Source organism: Bos taurus, chromosome X (genome assembly GCF_002263795.3).
Source record: "Bos taurus isolate L1 Dominette 01449 registration number 42190680 breed Hereford chromosome X, ARS-UCD2.0, whole genome shotgun sequence".
In the NCBI taxonomy this organism is placed as follows: domain Eukaryota; kingdom Metazoa; phylum Chordata; class Mammalia; order Artiodactyla; family Bovidae; genus Bos; species Bos taurus.
In genome coordinates, this window is record NC_037357.1 from 127,973,078 (window position 1) to 128,000,551 (window position 27,474).

Genomic DNA, 27,474 nt, shown 5'->3' on the forward strand with positions numbered 1-27,474 from the left:
CCACCCTGGTTGACTACCCCAGCTAACCCCACTGTTAGTCAGTCCACCAGCTAAAGGCAGCTACGTGAGTGAATCTAAGCAAAACCTGCAGAAAAACTGCTGGCCCAGCTGCCTCCAGAATGGTGAGGAATCATAGATCTTGCTTCAACCACTAAATTTTTGAATGGTTTATTATAGAGCAAAGGGAATAGAGGAAGGCTAGATGTGAAGGACCTGGTAACCCATAAGCTGAACAATTAGCACTATGATGTCTGGACTGTATAATTAACGATAGGGTTTCTGTGAGCAGTGCGGTACCCTCTGAGCCCAACAACAGAAAGACATTCTTAGAGGCTATTTTAAAGATGAAACTACTTACCTTTTGTCTCAGTAACTGCTCAGATTGTGACCTGGAGATGTTACCTGCAAACCAGCTGCAATAGAAAAGAATTCCATTTTGAGAATGAATAGTTTTTAATTGCATAACTTGTCACTTAACTTTCTCATCTGTAAAATGATGCATTGGCTTAGATCAGGGGTTTCCAAACTTGGCTGCTGAAGAGAATCACTTGAAGAGCTATTTAAAAAACTCAGATTCCTGAGTCTCCACCACCCAGTTGTGATTCTGGGGGTGGGGCCTACATATCTTTCCTGATTGTTTCCCCAAGGCACACCTCTCACCCCACTTTGGAATCTAGAAATGATGGAGACAGAGACTGTCTGTATGGTCACAGCTGGGCTTTCTGAATCAAAGGAAGCCTTCCAGTTCATCTAAATACTAAAGACTAAAGTCCATGATGAGAGGTTCACTCCCATTGGTTTAAATCTTTGTCAATTGTTAAAGTACAATTATCTTTGGATAATTTTTGTGCTGGTCTTTCTCAGTCATTTTTATCTTAGTTTGAATGATTCCAGCAGGTGCCTTCTGGAGGGTAAAAGTAGGGGAAGTGGAGGCAGTGACATGTACTTTGAAAAAGCTCTCACTACACTTGTAGCCAATGAAACAATAACAGAACTCATACAAAAACAAAGCTAGTAATATGTGTTCTCCTAGTGTCCAACTGACTTAGTCACTGTCAGGTAGCAGGTTGTCTGAGAGATGCAGTGTGCCTTGTTATTCCCACTTCTCCTTAATGCCAGCCTCTAAGTCCCTGGTGGCTCAGATGCTAAAGAATCTGCCTGAAATGCGGGAGACCTGGGTTCAGTCCCCAGGTCAAGACGATCCCCTGGAGAAGGGAATGGCAACCCACTCCAGTATTCTTGCCTGGGAAATTCCATGGACAGAGGAGCCTGGCGGGCTACAGTCCATGGGCTCACAAAGCGTCAGACAGGACTGAGCAACTACGCTACAACTAAATCCAGGAGGTGATAATTTGTGCCTAATTGTTGTCCAATGATAGAATCTTAGATTTTGGAAAGGACCTTAACAGCCACTTAAGACCACTCTGTCTCTGTGTAATTGAGGTGAGCACACATTCTTACTTGCCCAGAGGAGTCCACTTTATGTCTGTATGGTCCTGTGTCTTTGTCCTATGTCCAGGTGTAACACTGAACAGTACATTCTTCCTCTTCTTAAAGTATCCTAGTTTGGATGTTCAATGATAAGGTCACCCTTGAAATAGGAATCTCCCAACATAAAAATGCTCTGATATTCAAGGCTCAGTTGTGCTACTATGTGAAATTACTGCATCATAACTAACTTCAAAATTGGACTTAAAGCTAATAAGAGCCTTCAAAAATCATCCTGATGAGGGCCTCCAGGAAAGAAATAATCAGCAGAAATGTCATAGGCTGTATCTATGAAGACAAAGCAAAATAAAGGGATGGGGGTCAGCTAGGTAATAAATCCCAAGAATTTGTGCAGCCAGTTTAGATCATCTAGATTGGGGGGAAGTATATTGATGAGGATGAAAGAGGAGAGTGAAAAAGCTGGCTTAAAACTCAACATTCAAAACACTAAGATCATGGCATCTGGTTCCATCACTTCATGACAAATAGAAGGAGAAAAAGTGGAAGCAGTGACCGATTTTATTTTCTTGGGCTCCAAAATCACTGCTGACAGTAAATGCAGCCATTAAATTAGAAGATGCTTGGTCCTTGGAAGAAAAGCTATGACAAACCTAGACAGTGTATTAAAAGGCAGAGGTATCACTTTTCCTACAAAGGTCTGTCTAGTCAAAGCTGTGGTTTTTCCAGTAGTCATGTACAGATGTGAGAATTGGACCCTAAAGAAGGCTGAGCGCCAAAGAATTGATGCTTTCGAATTGTGGTGCTGGAGAAGACTCTTGAGAGTCCCTTGGACGGCAGGGAGATCAAAACCAGTCGATCCTAAAGGAAATTAACCCTGAATATTCATTGGAAGGACTGACGCTGAAGCTGAAGCTCCAGTACTTTGGCCACCTGATATGAAGAGCCAACTCACTGGAAAAGACCCTGATGCCGGGAAAAATTTGAAGGCAAAAGCAAAAGGGGATGGCAGAGGATAAGGTGGTTGGAAGGCATCACTGACTCAATGGAGATGAATTTGAGCAAACTCCAGGAGATAGTGAAGTACAGGGGAGCCTGGCATGCTGCAGTCCATGGGGTCACAAAGAATAGGACACGACTTAGCAACTGAACAACAATTTCATTAGTAACAGCCCAGTTTATTGTCACCCATCCTCCAGTTTCATGGCCCAGAACCTCACAGGAGTTTCTCCATGTAAATACAGCCTTTTCAGAAGAATAGAATAGAAATATCTATGTCTAGTTTTAGAGGAACACAGAGGACTTTCAAAACTCACTCATAATCATCAAGGTTTTCCTCTTCTTCAGATGAACTTGATTCAGGGGAGCCCCTTAAGAAGAGAGGAAACGTAGTTAATACACACACACACACAATACCAAGAAATAATCCAAGTGCCTCACAGTGCCATGTCAAATCCCACCCTGCTTTTATCCACATAAATAAAATCTGCACTGTTAGATTTCCCTTTTTTGCACTTGGGAAGGGGTCAGCAAAGTGAAGAGAAGGTTGCTCACAAGTTGAGCTCATGCTCAGCCTCATAAGACATTGGCTCCTTGATACAGGAGGATCCCAGGAATGTAGATTTCTTTGACTCTGTCAGAAGAGCAGACTCATGAAATAGATGAAATGCTTCAGGGGCAGCTGTGATATGAAGTTAGAGAAAGTCTTGGGTAGTGTATAGAGGTATTCTCAAAGAAGAGTTCCTCAACACCACGTTGTTTTCCCTCTGGCTCACATAGGTAGGTTCGTGTTCATGCTGACACCTGTGTATATCATGTATGATGGGTAGGAAATATCAGTGTAACCTCGGAAGTTATCCATTCAGACCACTGTCAGGATTCAAAGAAGCAAACTCCATGTATTTGTTTGTTTTATAGTCACCTTAAAATTAAAGGCTAGTTGCAAAATTTTTACACCTGTGGTTAGTTTTCCTGCAGATGAAAGAAATCCTGGCTGCAACAGAATATCTGAAGTTGATTTACCATGACATCTTTGAGGTGTTGTGATTTACAACATTTCTTTCCCTTTGATTACTGCATGCCAAATCTTCACTGCTACAAAAAAGAGAGATACAGTTCATAAATTTATATTTATTTATAAATGTTAAATGACAAAAGTAATTGTTTGGATATGTTTTAGCTTTATTTAATATTGTGACCCATATATGTCACTTGGTTTGGAAATTGAAGCTGATGAGTCATTTTCACATTGTCATCCTTGCAGTGACCCCACTAAAAAGCAGTCATTTGATAGGATGCCTAAACAAAAGAGAGTTTTTAATAATGGCTCATAATAACCCTAAACAATAGAAAACTTGGGTTAATAAATCATCCTGACTGGGTTTGCTCTGATTTTCTTGTATGTGTGCAAGCATTCTGTCATTAATATATTTTAATATAAGTCATTTTCCTCTTTGCTGTTATGCTTGCAAAGGAAAGTCCTGAAAATACTGAACCTTTTAACTCCACGTGTACACACACAGATCTGCAGGGTTCTCTTCATCCTCTCCACCCATCATTTTATCTCTTTTACTTGGTGTGTGAAGCAGCCCATGAGGCAGTGCCGACTTCTCCAAGTCCAAAGGCTGTTTTAGTTGGAAGGTAGGACCTATTTCCTGTTTGCCTTCACAACCCAGGCTCTTTTTCAAAATCACACTTCAGAGTGACAAGCTTCCTTAACAAGGAAGTGCTCCTCTGGCTGCAGTTCAAGGAAAGCCTGGAAAGCCCCAGCTTCCCAAAGAGCCTTGCTCACTAGCAAAGCTTTTTCCCTTCAGCTCTTCATAAGAAAGCTCTTATTTAAAAATACCAAGCAATTTATTTAGCCTTTTTGTGGTTTTTAAGAACATGTGGAGAGTGTCCATCAGTTGTGCATCACTTAGGTTTATCCACATGATGGAATACAATACAGACATTCACAATAATCAGGTAGCTTACACAACAGTGGGAAGGTAATGAACATTACTGAACTCTACACTGCAAAATGACAAAGGTGGTAAATTTTGTGCTGTTTTACCACAGCTAAAACATTAAAAAATGAAAAATGTAGTATATCCTCATGTCTTCAAATAGGAAAAATGTCCCAGATGTGAAGTGAAAAGTGCAAGTGGCAAAGAAGACTATAGGTGAAGGTGTACATCCTGAGAGGCAGCCACAGCCTCGTTTGAATACTTGTCATTGGCCAGTGATGCCAAAGCACATTGCAAAAACCTACCCACTCTAAGCTCTCTCAGATAAAGGATATATTTTAAAGATTTGGTGTTCTGGAATGTGGGGTTATTTGGAGGAAGAAGGAAAGAAAAGAAAGGGAATAAAGTGCTCAAGTATTGTACACATCACTAGATTCAATCATCTAAATGGCAAGTCTGTGGTGCTGAGTCCCAGTGGGGCCACCACTACTCTGGGCTTCTGGCTCAGGCACAGGATTTTCTGAGAGGGCAGCCCTGTCTCATGCATGGCCTGTGCAGGCTGTGCTGAGGCTCAGCTCTGAGGCAGTGCGGTAATACCTACTTGACGCGCTGTGCAGCTGGACTGAAAGCTGGGACTTACCTTCTCAGTTTTCTTACTTGCCACCAGTCAGGGAAGTCTTCTTTTGAAATATACTTCATGTTGATGTTTGACTGGGAGCCATAGTTTTTCTTGGAATCACTGTCATACTGGGCTAGAGTGGTACTTGAAGATGGTTCATCTACTTTGAGAATAGGAACTGCTCTAGGAATCTTCAGCTTTGGAGGACAAGAGATTCAAGTACATCACAGTGAGGCACAGATTCATGAGCTGGGAACTGACAATCAAAGTATATCAGCTCTTAAATTAAAAAAAAAATAGGAAAGAAAGGGGCAGTAACTAGTAGTCACAAGACATGGAGCAGCTGGAACTCTCATACTTTCTTGGTTGGAGTATGAAGTGCATGACCACACTGGAGAGTTGTTTGCACATATCCTAGGACCCATATATGCCCAATAGTGAAACCAAAAGACATATAAAAGAATGTTCCATAGCAGAATTATTTCAATTAGGTAAAAACTGGAAATGACCTAAATGCCCAATAATAACCTTATTGTGGCTGTAGTCGGTTAAATCATGCCCTTTCCCCAAAGATGTTTATGTCCCAGTCCCTGCAACCTGTGAGTATGTCACCTTACATAGTAAAACATACTTTGCAGATATGACTTAAGTTAAGGATCTTGAAATGGGGTGATTATCCTGTATTACTGGGATGAGCCAGATATAATCACAAGGGCACAAGGGCACAAGTGAGATGCAAGAAGGTCAGAGATTAAGGAACAGGTATAAAGATGGAAACAAAGATCAGAGAGGAAAGCAGATGCTACCAATCTGGCCCTAAAGATGGAAAAAGGGGCCAGGAGCCAGGGAATGTAGGCAGCCCCCAGAAACTAGAAAAAGTAAGTAAATAGATTTTCTTAAAGCCTCCTAAAGGAATACAGCTTTGTAGACCCGATTCTAGACTTCTGACTTTAGAATTATGAAAAAAACTTTGTGTTGCTTTAAGCCACTAAATTTGTGGTAATTTGTTACAGCAGCAATAAGAAACTCATACAGCATTATATTCACACATGGAATTCTGTACAGCAATTGAGGATAAATTGCAACCACATACTAAACTATGAGTGAATCTCATGAGAAAATAGGCAATAAACAACTATATACTTTATAATTCCATCTGTGTAATGATCAAAACTAGGCAAATAATCTATGCTATTATATGTCAGCCTGGTGATTACTTTTGGTGGAATGTAGTGACCCAAAGGGAAGATAAGGGTGGTCCTGGGGTTCTGAGATGTTCTCAACCCATCTGAGTGTGAGTTATTACAGATATGTTTGGTTTGTGAAAATTCATGAAGTTGTCCACTTAGGACTTGTATACTTGTCTAAGTGCATGTTATACTTCATTAAAAATTCATATAGATATATAATCTGAATTTAATTTTTTTCACATATTTTACTTTTTTCCAGGGATTGGCATCCTAGATATTTTAGCTATGCTATTTATGAGCTGTGAGGTGCTTCTTTCCAAAGATAAATGCAGTAGAAATTTCCCGAAACAGAAATCTAAACAGAATGACTAGAGAGCAGATTTTAATTTTCCTCATCTGAGTAAAACAAGTCCTTTACTGAATGATCTGGTGAAAACAAGCAGAGGAAAACAGGCTTTTCACAGTATCTTCTATGATCCCTGATCACTTAGGGCTGCTTATAATCAAAACAGACTTGGGAACCCTTGGCCAATGATTTGCCCAACTGATCATTTTCAGCACATTTCACAAAGAATTCCTCACCAGAGACTAGATGCCTCGTTTGGGCTCCTAAATTTTCCTCTGCTCTTAGATTTGTTTAAAATAAACTTTACTGGAGCACAATTTATATACCACATGCCACCCTTTGTGGTATTCACCCTTTGTAAGTATAGGATTCAGTGACTTTTAGTAAATTTATCAAGTTGAGCAATCATCACCACCATCCAGTTTTACCATTTTCCATTACTCCTATAAGATCTCTTGGGCCGATTTCTAGTCAATCCCCACTCCCATACTGACCCTAGGTAACCACCAGTTGACCTTTGCTTGTTGTGGACATTGCTTTTAGGTGTTTTACAGAGCCATAATTTTCAAGCTTCAGAACTGAAGCATGTATCCAAACCAAAAAACAATGTCACTGATAACAACATAAAATCCCCAAACCTTAATAATTCTATCAGCTTCCTAGGACTGCCATAACAAATTTCTACACATTTAGTGGTTTAAAACAAAAGAAATTTATCCTCTTACAGTTCTGGAGACCAAAAGTCCAAAAGCAAGTTTTCATGAAAGGCTGAGGGGGAGGATCTTTGCTTGCCTCTTCCAGCTTCTGTTGGGTCTAAGCATTCTTGGCTTCTGGCATCATAAGTCCAATCTCTGCTTAGGTCTTTAAGTGGCTACCTTCTCTGTGTATCTCTCTGTGTTCCCTCCTCTTCTTATAAGGACATCAACAATTGAATTTATGATCTATCCTAATCCAGGATCTCATCTTTGTCCTTAACTAATTATATCTCAAAGACCCTCTTTCCAAATAAGGTCACATTCTGAGGTTTTGGGTGGACATGAATTTAGGGAGACAAAATTCAACCTGTGACAATAATGGATTTAGTTTTATCTTTCATGTTGGTTTACAAAAATTATATGTTGTTTTGTTTTGGCTGTGCTCCACAGTATGTAGTTCAGGGATGTAACCCATTCCCCCTGGAATAGAAATGTAGAGTTTTAACCACTGGACCACTAGGGATGTGTCTAAAAATTATATGGTTTTTACTTTAGATAGAAAGAGAGAAGTAAGTATGCATGAATGTGTGTGAAAATAAGTACCCAAGCCACCACAGAGCTGATGGGTGGATGGAGATGCTCTCTTCATTTCAGGCGAGCTTCCAGAAAACTACTGGGAACCCATGTTATATGTCTCAAGGCATTTGAGGAGGCTGACACCTACCTGGGAAGCCTAAAAGCAGGAAGTTACGGCTTTGAACCCAAGAAAGCAGAGCAGAAGGATAGCCTGTACTGTGAACTTGAACCACATACAATTTTACTAAGCAGAGAGATCAAGGCTCTGTTTTCCTGTAGGCCAACTCCACCCTTGAGAGAGAGTTAGCTGGAAGCCATCTTGAAAGGAACTCAGCTCAAAATGAGTGAATGGACCCAGTAAAAAGTTGGAGGGGTAGAAACCGAAGAGCTAAGGTCAAGACATTTGCTCTGTCATAAAACTACACCCCAAGGGGAGACCCGTGAAAGTCTCCCATATGATAAAGAGTCAGTGTTAGAAAACTGTCTCACCAGAAGCCACCACTACCAAATCATGATGGGGCCAGCCACATATGACTCTCTTTTTCATTAGACCTTCTCTTCCTGAGCCTCGATCCTGAAAGGGTCAGAAATCTTAGCCTCTCCATGACCTCTTCCCCAAAGCAGGCTGCCCTCTGATGCAGACTTGAGCTAAGGGAAGGGGGTAAGTTTTAACTTGAAATGGTGTTTGGAGTCATATGATTATAATATTGGCTGGATCACTTTAGAGGCTATTCTCATGACTACTAGTAATTGGGAAAATTCATTTCATCTGAGGTGACTGGAAAACTATGAAATCTCCAGATTCCATCCAGGAACAGAGAAGAAAGCACACTAAGTGGCTTTGAAAAGATAATGGAGGGAAAGAATTATATTCTGCTTGTGTCCTGTGTTGTCCCATTCCTTTCCCAGGGCACTTACATGAGGCAGACTTAGCCATGCTGGTGGTAGAGGAGGAATGCCAGCCAATAATAGCTGCCTGTTATATGTCATACCATCTTAAGGACTTCTCTGTCATACACCATTTTTTGCGTTTACAGGTTAGAAATAGGCTTGGTTATCAAATGAAAAAATATAACATGATAAAAATGGTTCTATGTTTGAATTTATTATTTGCTACTGCCATAGCTATTGGCGATAGCACACATCTTCTCTCTCTTGCTGGGCATTCTGAATGAAGCCCATGTATTCTAGTCTTGAATTTGGCAACTCTCGGTTTATTTAATATACCCTGACTGTGAAAAAAAATTGAAATGTTGACGTACCACTCTGTCTGGGAAGATGGGAACCCCGTGTTTTTCTTCTTTGGGGGCAGTGTGCAGATCAGCATCTGAAGAGTAAAACCAAGTAATATCAGAAGAAAATTTAAATAAAACAAAATAAAACACCCAATGTTATGAATCAAAAGAGTGAACTAGTTAGTGTGAGCAATATTCCAGATTACACGGACTTAGACACAACATCTGGAGTGATTATGTTGCTCTCCTGTATGATATCCAACTCAAATACCACTTCACCATTGATTATCAGTATCTTCCCAAGCAGATAAGAAATTCAAGTTGCTCTAAATTCTATAAGCTGTTAATTTATACCACATTGCCACCTGGTATTTGAATAATAGATATCTAATCTCGTTGGGTAGTGTCAGTGACCCTAGGATTCAGAATCTGTGTCTGATTCTTCTTTGATTGGCTCCTACACAATGCATATAAATAGCTGATTTACAAGTGAACACATCTATCCTGAACTTTTTCCTCTCCCTGTTCTTAGTATAATTGTTGATTTTTCTTTCTACTCACACATGTAGATAGATATCCAGGCTGTGAGTGTGAAACCAGTATATGCCTTTTAAGTGGGGTTGCCGTATGGTTTATTGACCCAGCTGGGACATTTCTGACGGTGATAGGTAGGCTTTTAATAATTATGCCAGGTCCCCAGCTGAAGAATGAGACTGTCTCAAACAAACTGGGGTGTATGGTCAACTTACTTTAGGCCATGTACTTTGGAAAGATGCCCAACTGTTTCCTTCCTCGTAGATGTGCCTGTGGGCTGCCCTGTAGCTCACAGAGGAGGAGGTTGAGGGAGTAAATTACACTTAGGCAGATAGACAATATCACAACTGCCTGTGAGCCTAACACCTCTACTAAATTCTGTAGTTTTCTTCAGAAGCTGGCAGAGAGCCTGTGGCACCCAGGACACATGGCATGTGCCATGCAGACAGAGGCCAGGAAGATGATCCCAGGGCAGTGCTCTCTCTGGCCTGTTTTCTTGCTCTTTCTCGGGAAGTTAGGGTGAGGTCAGAGCTGGAATCTGGCCTGCTGAGTAATAATGCCGACCACAGACAGAAACACTGGGGTTAATGATTAATGTTACAAGGAAACATTACTCTCTGGCCTTCACACTGGAGGGAAGATCCATGCACAGTGCATTCTGTAAAGTTCATTGAATCATTATCATTCATGAGTATAAAGAGCAATATGATCTAATTAAGATCAGTAAATATTCATTGTGTAGTTTCATTGAGATGGGAAACGCAAGGACTATTTAGTCACTGATTTTGCTGTAAAATTACAAGTAGTAACATTAACATGATTCTCAGTGCATTTGAATAATATTTCATGTCCCTGTTTGTTCTACAGTTCTTGAAGTTGTTATCATGCAGCTGATCTCACGTAATTCTTTAGTTATAATCCAAGCATATTTTGTCCAGGCTGGTAAAACTGTTACCAAAACAAGTTCTCCTTTTTATTTATCAACAGCTTAATGTTGTTAAACAATGATAAATTTCTAAAATATATGATTGTTTCATGTAAGTATCCTGGTGATAGAATGGGACTCCACAGGGCACGAGCAGAAAACAGTGTAATTCTTTCCCTCCATTAGGCCTTCAAAGTCACTCAGTGGGCTTCCTGTCCCTGGATAAAGTCTCAGATAGATTTCCCTAGAAATATAACTCTGGATAGAATCTGCACATAAAGCAAACCCTATACTACCTTCTCTGTTGTTATGAGGAAATCAACAAACATATACAGAATGGCAAGTCATTTTAAATTTATCTTTGAAAACTTGGCCATCCATCATTTTGGTATCTATGGCAATACTTATATTTTATCCTTCGACATATTTTTTAAAAGAATGTTGGTGTTTTTAGTTTATGATGTTAGTTTATGAACCATGGTGATATATGTTCACCACATTCTCCTCTTTTGGAGTTTATCTTAAACCAGGAAGAATTTTGGAAGGAAATAAACAGCTCCTTTCTTGATTTATGATTTCCCTTTAAAAACATTTCTCGTGACATGAATGAATGGCAGATGTTTGTGTTGTTATTATTTTATGGAACATGACTCAGTTGACTCTGGAATTATGTTTCATTTGTCAGATAGCATGTTCAAGGCTGGGTATGCACAATGCTGACCAATCTGGCACATTATGTTTTCCCGAACTGGTGAGCTGTTCTGGCATTTGCCAGTTCTGCCTAAAGGGCATTGTACCCAGGGTCCAGCCCAACAGAGGAGTCACATTACATGCTTCCCAGAGAGTACATCCTGGGGCCGCTTTGCAACTCTGCTGGCAGCACAGGAACTTCCCGTCCACGAAGAACCCACTGTGGTACTTGATCAGCAGGTGGGGGTTGCCCCTTATCTCTGGGGAGCAGGCAGGAAGAAAACACAGCATGAGCAAATGTTGACCCAAGAGAAGAAGCACATTCAGTAAGTGCTGTCATCGTAAAACAATGAAAACCTCATTTTGCCAGTAACCAGCCTAAGAGCAAATGGTTCCTAAAGGATGTAATTCTTTCACTCAGAAGTTGAAAAGCCAAAGAGAAAAGTCTAACCATGTTTATAGAGAACACACAATAACTTACATCAGTCTTAAAAAAAATACCTACTAGAAAATACATATACACATCAGCTTGGTGTTAGGATTTTAGAGTAGGACTAGATCTTAACAAGAAGAAAAGAAATTTCCAATAAACATATACTCCCCCTTCTACTTTTTATTTTGAAACATTTCAAGTGTACAGAAAAGTTGCTAGAATAGTGAAGGAAATGTCTATATACACTTCATACTGCTGCTGCTGCTAAGTCACTTCAGTCGTGTCCGACTCTGTGCGACCCCATCAACGGCAGCCCACTAGGCTTCCCCGTCTCTGGGATTCTCCAGGCAAGAACACTGGAGTGGGTCGCCATTCCTTCCCCAGTGCATGAAAGTGAAAAGTGAAAGTGAAGTCGCTCAGTCATGTCCGACTCTTCTCAACCCCATGAACTGCAGCCTACCAGGCTCCTCCGTCCGTGGGATTTTCTAGGCAAAAGTACTGGAGTGGGGTGCCATTGCCTTCTCCGACACTTCATACAGATTCACCTATTTTTAACTGTTTGTCACATTTGTTTCTTCTTAGTCTCTTTTTTAACATACATATTATTAAAATTTTATCATTATTTTGCTTAACCATTTGAGAGTAAGTTGCAGATATCATGACCTAAATAATGTCGCCCATTAATACTTTAGCATGTAACTTCTGTTAACAAGTACATTCCCTTATATAACCATAATACAATGATCGATTCAAGAAATTTAACATTGATACCATACTAGTACTTAATATACATTTTGTATTTAAAAATTTTCCAGTTTTTCCAATAATACCCTTTGTAATCATTCATTTTTTTCTGATCAAGGATCCAATCTAGAATCATACATGGCATTTAGTTATCTAGTTTTTCTTGATCTAGAACAGTTCCTTGTCCCTTCTTTGTCTTTTGTGACTTTTGACCTGTTTCCACAAAGGATTAGATGGGAATATAATACTAAGGAATATGGGATTACTTTTCTAGGAGTATGTGTGTATTTTAAAAAAATGTGGGAATAGGGCAATGTTGAATGCAAAGAAATGAAGTTCCAATATTTGAGTATAATACTGTGTCTGCAACAAATTCACCTCTCAAAATGCAGCAGAGAAACCTACAAGGTCTTAGTAGAGAACAGTTCAAGAAGAGTCTCCAGGTAGGGAGGGCTGGTCTAGGTGTGACTTAAACTCCTTCCTTCTTGATTTTATGTTTATCTTGAGGATTCCGTATTTTGATACCAGGAGAACAATGTTCCTTCTTTACAACCCTGACTCCAGGAAGTGTCTGGGAATAATAATATCTACTTTGCTGGGTCATTGGGAGGAGATGAGCCAATGTATGTAAAGCATCCAGCATAATGTGTGGCTCAGAGGAGGTGCTCAGTGAACAGTGGGCTTTAATGATATCATTTCTTTAGTGTAATTCAACTCAACTTAGCTAAAAAATTTGGCATTAAAAAGCTTTACCAAATATTAATGGGAATTAAAGGGAAATTATTACAGAAGTCACAAAAAGCAAAAGAAGTTAGGATTACAAAACACTAGTTCTTGACCTTAGTCCCTAATGGTCATTGCAATTCCTTGGGTACATTACATGCCTTTCTGCTCTGTAAGGTCCTGGTCTCTGTGTACCAGGGTTGTTATTACTTCCTATTACATGAATTTAGCTTCGGGGGTAACTAATTGTTTTCCAATCAAGTCCAGAAGTCCACACTGCAATACTCCTACCATCTAATAATGACACTAAGAGAAACTCATATATTAATATGTGTATAGGACTTCACATTTACATATTTTCCCTCACTTGCACCATTTCATTTAACCTACTCAGCAAACTGGAGGGGAGCTGCTGTTGCTACCATGGCTCTTACAGAGTCAGGTAAGCTGAGGCACAGAGAGGTGGTGTCGCCTGATCAAGTTCATTATCTAGCACATTTGAGACTCAGACCCAAGCTCGATCTACTATATTACAATGCTCACATGCCCACTTCCCTGCCAAACTCCCTTCAGTTTTAATTTTTGAGAAGAAAGGAACACTTTATTCACATCTGGTCAGCTGAAGTCAAAGCCATGGTAGCTGACACTCTTGAATCAGCCCAAACCCAATGTAAGTTACCATCTGGGAAATTTCGTGTCTCTGATGTCCACCTCAGTTTATAATACCTGAGCCAAATAATAGACACAAAAACGTTGGGACACGGGTAGGGGGGTGGTGTCATTCTAGATCAGGGAAACTTCATAGGAGAAAGGATTTGAGTGAGGGAACCGTTTTGTTTTCCTGTAGCAGATTGGTTGGCCACACTGACAGCTGATCTCACCCACCTTCTCTCTTGCTATAATCCATCACGGAGGCTGGAAAAGCCAGATGCTGTCTTCCAGCCTCCTTCTCACACAGAGATGGCCATGAGACACAGTTTTGGCCAATGAGACACAAGCAAGAGTTTGCAGAGAAAGGTTTCTGGGAAAGCTCAGAGCCTTTCTGGAAGTCTCTAAGGGTAGCAAAGCAGAACTCTAGAAGGAGCCAGTGTTCCTGCTGACTCCATTGAGCTGCTGCACCAGCCCTGGGCTTGTTTACTTCTGGATTTGGAAGAGGAACAAACATGTATTTGAGCAGCTGTGTGGTGTCTTTTTACCTGTGTCCCAAAGCATCACTAACTGGTACAAAGGGCTTACTGTGCACAGGGCAGCCCTAGTGATAGGGGCTCTCTCTCTCAGTTTAGAGGCTACGAGAGTCACTTCTTCTCTCTCTTCTCCTTTTATGTTCCTTTTGCCTTCACATGAGCTGCCCAGGCAGAGAAGGCAACAGCACCCCACTCCAGTACTCTTGCCTGGAAAATCCCATGGGCGGAGGAGCCTGGTAGGCTCCATGGGGTTAGGAGCCTACCAGGTAGGCTCCTAGTAGGCTCTTGGTAGGCTCCTGGCAGTCCATGGGGTCATGAAGAGTCAGACACGACTGAGCAACTTCACTTTCCCTTTTCACTTTCCTGCATTGGAGAAGGAAATGGCAACCCACTCCAGTGTTATCGCCTGGAGAATCCCAGGGATGGGGGAGCCTGGTGGGCTGCCATCTATGAGGTCGAACGGAGTCGGACACGACTGAAGCGACTTAGCGGCAGCAGCAGCAGAGTAGGTGGATGTCTAAGTGTTGTAATTTGAGGTGTAGTAAAAAAGAACCTGAATCTAAAACTTAAATAAAATTATCCCCATCTGGGAGCTTAATATCTTAAATTCTACCAGTAGAGCCATTCGTTTGAGTTACGTATTGTTCTTACACCTTTACCCACCTTTAAAATAAAAATATCGTACGGAGAAACATCATAGTGCCAAGTTACTATTAATTTTCTCTCTTCTGCCAAAGGATGTTACCAGGGCAGCCTAAGAATCACTAAATAAATGTTTCATCAAATTCCCAGTTTTGCCTGGCATTTATACTGTACTCTTAAAAAGTTGGATTTGGGTAATTGAGTTATACGTTCTTTGTAATTAGGTATTTGATGTCGGCCATGTCTGTTTAACTTCACTTATCTAGAAAACAGAGAATAATATTACTCCTTGCCATAGAGTTGTCAAGAGGATTACCTAAGAGAGTGTTTTACAGCTATTCGACCTAGTAGCTGGCAAACGATAAATACTTTGTAAGTGTTAAGACATAAATTTCTATAAACGTCGAAAGTACAGTAGCTACGGGAGCTGCCAGAGCCCCATGAGGACCTAGACTTTGCTCTGATAAAGGCAAGCACAGTGGGTGGAGAGCAGGTGGCCTGATTTCCTCCCAGCTGCTGGATGGCACAACGCACAACACCAGCTCTGTGCTACCAGGCAGGAAAGGGAATCAGATCCCCAGGCTTCCTCTAGGTAACAAAAGAGAATGCAAAACGAGGGTGAGTGCAGCATGTTCTCTGAGGCTGGTAGGAAAATCAACAGATTCTGTCTTGGTGGTAGGCCCTTTTATTGCCACAACTTTCTCCACCAAGTCCCAAAGAACTCAGTCAGCAACTCCCTTTAATGACTTTTTAAAAAGTACCTTTTTGTAATGCTTTCAGCCACTGACTTCGGCTCTCTTCATTTGATGCATACACATAGAGAAGCCCATCTTTATAGACAATCTGGAAAGGAAAATATTTGGTGTGTTTCGATGTAACTGTGTTATAGTTCACTCTGGTGCAACTACAAAATTTTTGTTATTCAAAAGAAACATTGAGTTTTATTACATGATATACATTAGCTCTGAATTAGATTTTTAAAATTTAGTTATTTTTATCCTCTACCCTTCAATATATTTTATCCCAGATATGTTTATACTTCAGAAAACCACAGCAACGATGCATCTAGCAGCAAATATGGAGGTCTCAGCAGGAATCCCCGAGCCATGGAGAATTATAAAAGTATAAGACCTTAGACATTACAGATGTCTTAGGAGTGTTCTGGTCCATCCACCAACCCAGTGCATGACTCTCTTTGTAGCCTACTGCAAAGTGTTTATCTGCTCTATTCTGGAAAATATCTTCAGGGATGGGATGTCCTTTCCTTTTATTATACCATCCTGGTCAATATCCTTTCATTCTGATCGTTATATAGCTCATGCTTATGCTGGGTTAAAATGTGACTCCCTACGGTCATGTCCCACGTTGGGAGTCCCCAGGATAAACAGTTTTCTATTTTTTAAGACATTTGGTGAGATGTGTGAACATTCTAATGTCTTCCCCAGATCCTTCTCTAGTTTATTCAGCTTTTGTGGGTAAACAATGCATTGCATTTATGCTCTTTTCTAGACAGTTTAACATTTTTATTCCCTTTCAACTCTACAAAAATATGAGATTATGCCCACTGTAAATGAGGAAACAAACTCAGAGGTTGAGAATATTTGTGGGGCATCAAAGCCAGTGTACTTTTGAGTATTCCATGCCATGCTGATATTCATTTCAAAGCTTCTGCCATGAGCACATACTCCCTTGGTTTCTCCCAACTGAGTAATGTTCTTTTTTTTTTTTTTTTTTTTTTTAAGTTGTAAGTATGGGTTGTTCACTGACTGGATTATTTTCTTTTATTTCATTTTTGGCCACTGTTCCCTCATACTAGTACAGGGTAATCTGACCATTGGAAGGACAGTCCGTCTGTCTTTAGAGCAGATAGATAAATATTCCTAATATAATAAAAGTAGGGAAGCTGTTAGATCAGGCCATTTCCACCTGTACTGTAGGCACAGCCTTCACAGCAAGCCAGTGTTTGAAATACTTGAGGGTAAAATTCTAACTCCTTAGCATGCCGTGCAATGCCATTCATGATATGGCCCAGCCCACCTTTCCAGACTCTTCTGTCACTCTTTCACTGGGCTGCTTAATTCTAAGCACCATCTGGGTCTCTCTAAATATGCCATACTGTTCCACCTACCAGTGCCTTGACATCTGCTATTTCTTTGGCTTTGCTGCCCTCCTGTTTTTGCCGAGCTAAACCCCATTGTTTTTCCCAACCCAAGTGTCACCTCCAACAGGAAGTCTCCCTGACTTCTTAGAGTGAGGAGTGCAGCTTCTGCTTTCTGGGACACCATGGGTACGCTGACGTTTTCATCTTAACGCTCTGTAAATGCCTTGGGGACAGGGATGGCATTTTATTCCTGACATTGTGCCTAGTACCTTGCAGTGTAATGGAAATGCTCTGCAATTTTGGATAAAAGAGATCATCAGACCCCAAGGCAAGTCAGACCACTGAGGCTTACACACTTAGTAAACTGCACAACTCCCATCTGGGGATGTTACAAATTCAGAGAGAGAGGTTGAGAATGCTGTCTATGGTTACATAAGTATAAGCACATGCCATCATCTTAATGAACCATTTTGCAATGTCTTTATTTATCCCCCCAATACTGAGTTCATAGTAGAAAATACTAAAAGAACAGCTATCCATCCAATGGATGTTACCTTTCCCCTTACCTGAAATGGGTACTGTCTCTCCACAGGGGTCTGCTCCTCAAGATTAACTTTCTCCACACATCTGATTTTCTTAATCTCAATCGATCCTTTTCTGCTGCCTCTTTTCTGAATTAAAAGGAAAATATAAGATGCCTCATGTGATATACAGTGGTGCACAAAGAAATGCATAAAGTTAAGGTTATGCTTAGGAGAGAGAGATTGTGAGATGACATGAGCATGTGAAAATCATTCCAATTATTCCATAATAGTAAAAATTCAATGACAACATAATATATTTTTCGAGTGTGGACATAAACTTAATTAAATTCCCCCAAAGCAAGTCTTCAAGCAGCACTTAATTATTTGATAATCTTGAAACACATTTCAAATCTCCTACCATATGGTTAATCTACTCAGTAACATCAAGGTTTAACTCCACAACGCATTTTCATTTTTCAATTTTATGACAGTATTTCAGTATTTCTACCATGATAGATTTCTCAGCTGCATATAAATACTCTTATTTCCACCCAGGAGACGCCAATAGCAAACTGTCTTCCACCTTCAGTGATGACAACCAACCAAAAATGGTCCCAGCCATTGCTGAGTGTCCTTTAGGGGGCAAAATCACCCTCAGTTGAGAATCAGTCTTCTAAAGTTACACTTTTCCTTAGTAAAGTTAACCAATGTTTGAAAAATCCTTTATCTTGAATTATGGGCTTCACTGGTGGCTCAGATGGTAAAGAATCTGCCTGCAATGCAGGAGATCTGGGTTCAATCCCTGGGTGGGAAAGATCCCCTGGTTGTTCAGTCACTAAGTCATGTCCAACTCTTTGCGACCCCATGGACTCCAGCACACCAGGCTACACACTCCAGTACTCTTGACTGGAAAATTCCATGGACGAAGGAGGCTGGCGGGCTACAGTCCATGGGGTCACAAAGAGTCAGACACTGAGTGACTAACACTGGTATCTTGAATTAATTATAACTTGGTTAAGAAAAGACAATGGGATAAGAGAGTACAAGTTGGTTTTTACTGTGTAAGCTGAGAATTCTGTTTCCTTATATTAAGCACTAAGGCAATGGCACCCACTCCAGTACTCTTGCCTGGAAAATTCCATGGATGGAGGAGCCTGGTGGGGCAGTCCATGGGGTCGCTAAGAGTCGGACACGACTGAGCGACTTCACTTTCATTTTTCACTTTCCTGCATTGGAGAAGGAAATGGCAACCCACTCCACTATTCTTGCCTGGAGAATCCCAGGGACAGTGGAGCCTGGTGGGCTGCCGTCTATGGGGTCGCACAGAGTCGGACACGACTGAAGTGACTTAGCAGTAGCAGTAGCAGCAGTGGAGACTTAAAAATAAGTAGTATAAAAACAATGGAACAAATAAGAGTCTTACCATTTTGTCATATTCATAGTAGGAGAGGTTTGTTTTGGTTAAAACAAAAAGCCGCTCCTTGTAATTATTGGGTGACATTTTCTTCTTTTGCTGTGACCTTTTGAGAAGAAGTTCTTCTAGAATGGATTTTGTGTCCATATCGTCGTCCTAAATAAAAGAAAGTGATTAAAATGCGTGTTAGCAGCATCTGGCTAGGTTCTCTTTTAGCTTTCATAATTTTTATTCAACTATTTCTCGTTAAGGGATAGTATTGTTGTTCAGTCGCTAAGTCATGTCCGACTCTTTGTGACCCCATGGACTCCAGCACACCAAGCTTCCCTGTCCTTTCATTATCTTCCAGAGTTTGCTCAGATTCGTGTCCTCTGAGTCGGTGATGCTATCTGTCTCAACCTCTGCTGCCCTCTTAATTTTAAAAAAAGTAGAACTACAGAGGAAAATGGAACAAAGCATGCTCTTAAATGCATACATACCTGCACTTTTTCCCTACTGCCTTGGCTATGACTTATATAAATATGTTGATTTTTTAATATCATTTTTATGTGTGCTCATCCCCCACTTTGGATCATACATTCACCATCTTCACACTACCCTCCAGACCACCACATCAAAATTCTCCTTTTTTCCTTAAGTATTCTATGGACATTTGTTGAATTGAATTGAATATCATCCAACTTTTAAAAATTTCAACTCCTGACAGTTCACCACGTTTGAGGTAACTGATCAACTGAAATTTCCCTCCATTAATGGGGTCAATTATTGGACCAAATTATCCAAACTACTGTGAGACTCTGATATTGTTGCTAAATGACACCACAACCCCTGAACATGATGAATCTTTAGCATAAAGGACATGGGTATAATTTTCACTATTTCTAAGTGTTAAACTTTTTCAAAAGTTAATCAAGAGAGATGTAAAAGAACTGAAAGAGTCGGTGCTTCATAAACTAAAATACTCTCGCTTTTTCTTCCAGAATTGCATAAAACATTAAAAGTTAAGCTATTTCTGGAAAATGAATGCATTTTCTGATTTCTTCTGTTGCTTCAACCCTCTGTCTGATACCAGGTCTGGTAATGAAAAGGAATGCTAAGTAGTCAGTCACAAGAGAACAACTTCCTTATGTTCTTCTTTGCTTTGTGAAATCACATGGTTCTTAGCCGTCAGACGCCCAATCATTACTATCTTTTTTGTTTACTGATAATCTGAAGGTAATTAACTTTACTCACCTTAATTTTGATAGAGCCGAAGAAGTGTGCTTCTATGTCTTTAACTCTCAAGCTCTAGGCAAAAAGTCACTGCTCTGAGGCACCCCACTCATATTCCTTCTGGCTATGCCAGGATCATGCATTAAAAAGAAGGTATTTGCATCCAATTCATCACTTGATCAGGAAGCAGCCACACAGACATTGCTCTGTCTGGATGGAGGCAGATGCCAAGTGAACCCATCCAATCACTAACGGGCACGGCCCTGGAGTATGATAGGCCCGCTGGGGTAGGGAAGTTGAAGAAAGGGAGACTGAGAAACTCAGCTTGACATAGAATAAACTATCTCAGGCCCAGACAACTTCCCTCCTGACATAGGCCACGCCACTCTAAAAATGGGAATCAAGCAATTCAGCTTTTATCGTTTATCATACATGGATCAGGCGATTATTTATGAATCTCTCTAACGTTCTCCAAGGGTATTGCTTTTCTCTTAGGCAGAAGTAGTAATCTTATCCATTAAATATAGTAAAGTCTTTGTAACTCTTTACTTTGAATATTGTTTTATCTGGAAGAAAAGTATAATTCCTTTGAGTGCTATTCTCCATGGTCACTGGTTTGTTTGCCTTGGACTCAAAAATGAGGCAGAGATTGGGGTGCAGTAAACCCAGCTGGATCTGGGAAGGCAGAGATCACATCTTTCTTTCACCTTTGCCTCCATGATGAAGTCTATACACACGCCTGTTCAGATAAGATTATTTTCTACACCAATAGCCTATGGCTGGAAGAGAATTCACTTGAAGACTTACTGAAACTATGACGGGTCTACTTTTTGTTAAAGTCTGCTTTGGAGGAGCCATATCATACTGGTCAGAGGTGTAGGGAACTTTTGCCTTTTAAATTTCTCCATGAAAAAAATTAACAAAGCTGAAAGAGAACACTGTGAAAACTCCTGTCAAAGATCTTTTATATCCACACCTGAAACATTCTTCCTCAAAGCAGAGTGGTAGTTAAATAGATGTGGTGGTTAGTTGAATATAAAGTTAATGTTGCAACATTTATTTCAGATGCTGAATCAATGTGTAAAATTTAGAGCACTGTTTTAGGGAATTCCCTAGTGGTGTAGTAGTTAACATTCCATGTTCTCACTGCTGGGGACCAGAGTTCGATTCCTGATCAGGGAAATAACATCCCACAAACTCAAAAAAAAAAAAAAAAAGCACTGTTTTAAAAATGCAAATTCCAATGCCCAAGGTAGTGCACAGTCCTTCCTGGTACTACGTGTGATACACATGCTTTTCTGTTTATAGAATTTGCACATTCATCACATGAAAGATTCTTTCTTGGGGAATTTTATCTAAAGAATTAGTATGATGAACCACAGAAACCACTGACAAATGAAATTCACAAAGTCTCTTCCGTATATTGAAGGGAAGAAGGACATTGACTAGAAAGGAAGGTACCAAGTCCTCCAGAACATTTTCTAATACAACTCCAAGAATTTATACACATTGTTGCATCTGATGGAATATAATTTGTCAAATTTTAACAAAAATGTTTATTCCAAATCCTAACCCTTGTGAATTTTTTGGCTTTCATTTTTAAAATCATATGGATATGCATTTATTCAGCAAAACCAAGAAGCACAGACAAGCAAAAGGAAACTTAACATTTTGGTGAATATACCTCTAGATTTCTTTTCAAATTACATAGGCAGTTGTTTCTTTTCACAAAAATGAGTTCACATGCTGTACATATGTGTCTGTAATCCATGGTTCTCATGTCATAAACACCCGGAGCCACCTGCTTTTGATGTCCTTCAAAGTTCCACTCCCTTAAGATGGACTCCGAGCATCTTAACAAACTTAAAGAACCCTGTTTGGATGACTCACACCTTTTTTTTTTTTTTTTTTACCTCCTGATCACTTTCTTCTGAGACAAAACCTGATTCCTGATCAAGTTTGAACAAGCCTTTCTCCTTCTGTTTTTTTCTGTCCCTTTCTTGTACTTCCCTCTTTTCTGAGATTAGCATAGATTCTAAATTGGAGGCATATCTATGGTGAGGACTAATTTTTAGAAATAGAACGTCTCCCATCTTGTATTAGCACAATACAATAAGTCAACAGGGCTCTGGGACCACTGTTGACTCAGCTACCTCTCCAGTGACTAGCAAACTCAGGTCTGCCTACCCACATTTAAGGAAAATTCATTTGGGAAGGTTTAAAAAGAAACTAAAATTCTGAAATTGATGGGAATACCAGACCACCTGACCTGCCTCTTGAGAAATTTGTATGCAGGTCAGGAAGCAACAGTTAGAACTGGACATGGAACAACAGACTGGTTCCAAATAGGAAAAGGAGTATGTCAAGGCTGTATATTGTCACCCTGCTTATTTAACTTATATGCAGAGTACATCATGAGAAATGCTGGACTGGAAGAAGCACAAGCTGAAATCAAAATTGCCGGGAGAAATATCAATAACCTCAGATATGCAGATGACACCACCTTTATGGCAGAAAGTGAAGAGGAACTAAAAAGCCTCTTGATGAAAGTGAAAGAAGAGAGTGAAAAAGTTGGCTTAAAACTCAACATTCAGAAAACTAAGATCATGGCATCTGGTCCCATCATTTCATGGGAAATAGATGGGGAAACAGTGGAAACAGTGTCAGACTTTATTTTTTGGGGCTCCAAAATCACTACAGATGGTGACTGCAGCCATGAAATTAAAAGACGCTTACTCCTTGGAAGAAAAGTTATGACCAACCTAGATAGCATATTGAAAAGCAGGCATTACTTTGCCAACAAAGGTCCGTCTAGTCAAGGCTATGGTTTTTCCTGTGGTCATGTATGGATGTGAGAATTGGACTGTGAAGAAAGCTGAGCGCCGAAGAATTGATGCTTTTGAACTGTGGTGTTGGAGAAGACTCTTGAGAGTCCCTTGGACTGCAAGGAGATCCAACCAGTCCATTCTGAAGGAGATCAGCCCTGGGATTTCTTTGGAAGGAATGATGCTAAAGCTGAAACTCCAGTACTTTGGCCACCTCATGCGAAGAGTTGACTCATTGGAAAAGACTCCAATGCTGGGAGGGATTGGGGGCAGGAGGAAAAGGGGACGACAGAGGATGAGATGGCTGCATGGCATCACTGACTCGATGGACGTGAGTCTCAGTGAACTCCAGGAGTTGGTGATAGACAGGGAGGCCTGGTGTGCTGCGATTCATGGGGTCGCAAAGAGTCGGACACGACTGAGTGACTGAACTGAACTGAAAAAGAAACTAAACAGAATAAAATTCGATCCTAAAGCTAGAAACCAGAGATCTATTTCCGTAGAGAAGCTGGTGGGATTTGGCGGGATACTCGTATATCAGTACCTACATAGAATAGATGCATCAATTTGCTTACCAAATAGTTCAGGCTGCCTATTTCCATAAACACATGAAACTAGGAAGATTAAAGTGCAGGGGAGGCAGAAAAGAAAAGCTAGAAGAAATCAGTATTTTCTGTAAGGAAGTCAGCAACCATGTGTAACCTTTAATGCATAAAAGGTGCATGCTGAATTAACCAGATATATATATATATATATATATATATATATATATATATATATATATAATACACACATGCATATTGTTTTCAGATTCTTTTCCCTTAGAGGTTATTACACAGTACTGAGTAGAGTTCCCTGTGTTATACAGTAGGTCCTTGTTGGTTCTCTATTTCATATATATTAGTGTGATCTGTTAATCCCAAACCCCTAATGTATCCCTCCCCTCCCCTTTCCCCCTTTGGTAGCCAGAAGTTTGTTTTCTGTGTATATGCACAGCCCATATTCTTGAGCATAACATGCCAGCTGTGTAATCATCCTAATCAGAGAACGCTCTAACCTAAATGTAGGGAGGTAGCTACAGGGTATCAAAGGTGGTAGAAACCCTGGAAGTCATTTTTCAGAAGCAACACTGAGCCCCAACAGCTTAGGTGACTCAGCCAGAATCGCAGCAGTGTGACCTGAGAGACACAGCCCAGGGAGCCAGATCACTGGTGTCATGTCTGGGACACTGCCCACCCCTTCATGGCAATAAATACACTAAAACATCTGTATGTTCAGCTAAACATATGATAGCCTTGCTTAAGCTTCAGTATGGTAGGACTCGGCATCAATTTCAGTCTTGCCAGACCCACACAAAGGACCTTTTATTGGAAATATCAGAAAGATGTGACCCGTTAAGTAATCTTTCAGCAGGAACCTCCAAAGCACTGTTAAACAGCAAAACTCTAGCCCACGTTTTGAAAATAGGTAAGAACATACAACCACAGAAGTTGGAATAAATTCTAAGTGGTGCAGAAGCAGAGCAGGAAGCAGGAAAGGAAGGGAGAAAGGTATGTCCAGTTAAAAGGGGCCATCAGATAGTTCCTGAAACCAATGTGTATATTTCCTGACTGGCTCAGGATGGAGCCTTTAAGGCTTTAGTTTTTAGAATTGAGAGGTGAGGGTAGCAGTTCCTTACCCCTTTATTTGATTTAGTTATCCTCTTTTACTTTGCATGTCATTTACCTAAGGATTTTGATAGGTGTCAGGATATTAAAATAATACCTAGCATGGGAAAGCAGTGGAGGAGGGAGAGCGGGAAGGAAAGGGAAGACGCTCCAAGTGCAGACTGGGACCTAAAATGGCTAGACCTGTGACAAACTTGATCTCCCACTATTTGCCCAAGGCCAGGCCTGCTTATCTTCCTGCTAAATAACTGAAAAAAAAAATATGATGGTAAGTTAAACGGGAACAGAAAGCTTAACTCAGAATCATGTAAAGTGATTGAAAAATATAACTCTTAAGACCCTGGCCTGAGACGAATACTGGCTGCACAGAAACTACGTATCTTAACCACTGTGCCACCTGGGAAACACCCCACAGAAGCTGCCAGGTCCCCATTTATGTGACATTTTGCAGGCAAGAGAAAGTTACAACTGATCTTGGCATGACGTGGACAGAAATCCTTTAATAGTGACACTTGAATCCAGCATTTTGAAACACCATACTTTGGTTGCTCCAAAACGAATTTTTGAAAACTACACAGTTTGTGAAGCTATTTTTAGACAAAGAAGATGAGAATGCCAGTGTCTTTCCTGTTGGAGCTAATATTTGCTTTAGGTGTGAAATTCGTCTTCAGTGCCTCATAGAGCTTTGCTAAACCCTTCCTTCTTCTCAGCAACCTCTTTCCTTCTGCTCCCTCCCCTCTGCCCAGGACACCTTTCTGGGCACCTTCCTTAGGAAAAAAGCAAAAAGTGCTAAATCCACATCCTAATACCTCATGCTGAATTTATTTAACATGTTACACTGCTAAGGATACAGGTTGATGTGGACAAAAGCACCAGGCTTTGGTGGGTTCAAATCCTTGCCCTCTCTCTATGCAATGTGGCACATTACTTAACCCTGCTAAACCTCAGCTTCCCTATCTGTAAAAGGAGTAAAACAATAACCACCTCAAAGGATTGTTAGGAGTCGAGAGAAAATGGCAGTATGATGCCTAGCACCCTAGTAGCTGTTCCAGAAACCTGTACCCCTTCCTCCCATCACTCCATAGGTGAAGTTTTTCAAAAGATCATAGTGAAGTTTAAAAACTGGAGACAGTGAGATGACCTTCAACATACGTTTCAAGCCTCGCCCCTCTTCCCCCAGGGCCCCTGCCTCTGTCCCCCCGGGGATAAGAGGTATTGGGAAGAAGATTCCCCATGCCTTCTCTAGTCAACAAGCACCTGCTCTGTGGGTCTGTTACAAGCTTTCAGTCCTGGGACTGGTTACCTTAAAATCAGATTGACTGTGTATTTGTGCCACCAGATTTCTAACAGATCAATATTTGGATGTTAATTCAAAGTGTGGTCCATGGACAGGTAGCATCAACATACTCTGGGAGCTTGTTTTAAATTCACACTCTTAGATCTCACCCCAGCCCCAGTACATCAGAATCTGCATTTTAGCAAGATCCCCAGAGGACTTATGTGCACAAGAGAGTTTGAAAACCACTGACCTAGACTACATTATAGTTGTACAACCTCTTCAATCCAATGAAACCATCACGGTCCATGAGAATTTTCAAAATTCTATGAATTTGGCTGCAATTGTGTGGTTCACCTCCCTCCCATCTTCTACCTCCATCTAAAATACCCCAGACGCCTGACTTAGGGGGACTTCAGGAAGCTAAGAACAAATATTCTTAGCTAAAATAACATCAAAAAACCCAGATAAATAAAAGAAGGCTTGACTAACATTTCTTTATCTTTTCAGGAGTAGTTATGAAGCCAGTATGAACAGTCATGGAAGGACCTATAAAGGAAAAGAATCTGAAAAACTACATATATATATGTGTGTGTGTATATATATATATATATATATATATATATATATATATATATATCTGAATCATTTTACTGTACACCTGAAACTAATACAACATTGTAAATTAACTATAGTTCAATTAAAAAAATAAATAACTAAAGGAAGAAACAAACTCCTGGAAAGGCAAAGGCTAAAGAATGGTATGGAGAAAATCAGCAGAGGAAACGACACAAAGCCAGATCAAGCCAGTGGTGATGTGCACACAACCTGACGGTTTCCATGAACGAGATGCTGAGCTAGGAGGGAATTTCCAGTGAATTTCCTGTAGCAGGCCCCTGAACGACATGGTCCTACCAAAGAGCCCCATCAGCGTCACATTCATAATTTTGCCGTACTTTTCTTAAAGCGCTCCCCCCGCCACCCCATCTGTGAACTTCAGGGTCTACAACACCCAGATGCAAACCTATTTTGTAGCCACTTGCCGCTTACACGCACCATTTTGGCTGGTCCTGCTGCTCAAGGCCACGGCTGTGAGGTTGCTCTGCTCTTGCAGGAACACAGCCCCAGCTGTCCTCCTTCCAGCAGCAGCAAATTGTCTCACATTTTCCCGGCTGCCAAGTCAGAAATGGCCACATTACTCAGTGCCCCCCAAACGTTTATTGTCCTGCAAGGTCTTACACAATCCCACAGGAAACCACGCTCAACGCTTGGCCAACACTTGTTGACCTGATTGAGTGCAACAAAAACGGAGACAAAAGCATATTTCATACAGGTTCCAACTTTGATAACTACAGCTCCTGCTTTTCCCAGGCAGCTCTCGGGTACATGTGATAACCTGTCTTTGTTTGGAGAGCTCTGTGCTGGAAAGGAGGAGAAAATATCTCGGCCAAAGCCTGCTTGTGACGCTGACTCCTCTCACACGAGTCAGGAAACCATGAGGTAACGCCAAAGTGTGCAGAGAATAAGC

At 40.7% G+C, this 27,474-nt stretch overlaps 1 protein-coding gene across 4 annotated transcripts in view; it reads right to left on the reverse strand.

Annotated features, from left to right (window-relative positions):
• Window positions 1–27,162, reverse strand: part of BMX (BMX non-receptor tyrosine kinase) — a 46,387-nt gene extending 19,225 nt beyond the window's left edge. Inside the window, exons 1-10 of one of the 4 annotated variants that reach the window (XM_005228449.5) lie at window positions 27,003–27,162; window positions 18,976–19,122; window positions 17,595–17,699; window positions 15,689–15,770; window positions 11,342–11,461; window positions 9,080–9,144; window positions 5,032–5,207; window positions 3,469–3,537; window positions 2,763–2,816; window positions 359–413 (exon numbers count right to left, since the gene is read on the reverse strand). In XM_005228449.5, coding sequence (XP_005228506.1) covers window positions 359–413; window positions 2,763–2,816; window positions 3,469–3,537; window positions 5,032–5,207; window positions 9,080–9,144; window positions 11,342–11,461; window positions 15,689–15,770; window positions 17,595–17,699; window positions 18,976–19,122; window positions 27,003–27,005 — 876 coding nt within the window. In that variant the 5' untranslated portion in view covers window positions 27,006–27,162. Of the gene's footprint in view, window positions 1–358; window positions 414–2,762; window positions 2,817–3,468; window positions 3,541–5,031; window positions 5,208–9,079; window positions 9,145–11,341; window positions 11,462–15,688; window positions 15,771–17,594; window positions 17,700–18,975; window positions 19,123–20,199; window positions 20,723–27,002 lie in introns of those variants that run through there. The other 3 variants (XM_005228448.5, XM_010822198.4, NM_001192707.2) reach the window with 3 other exon arrangements.
• Window positions 27,163–27,474: the final 312 nt, after the last annotated feature.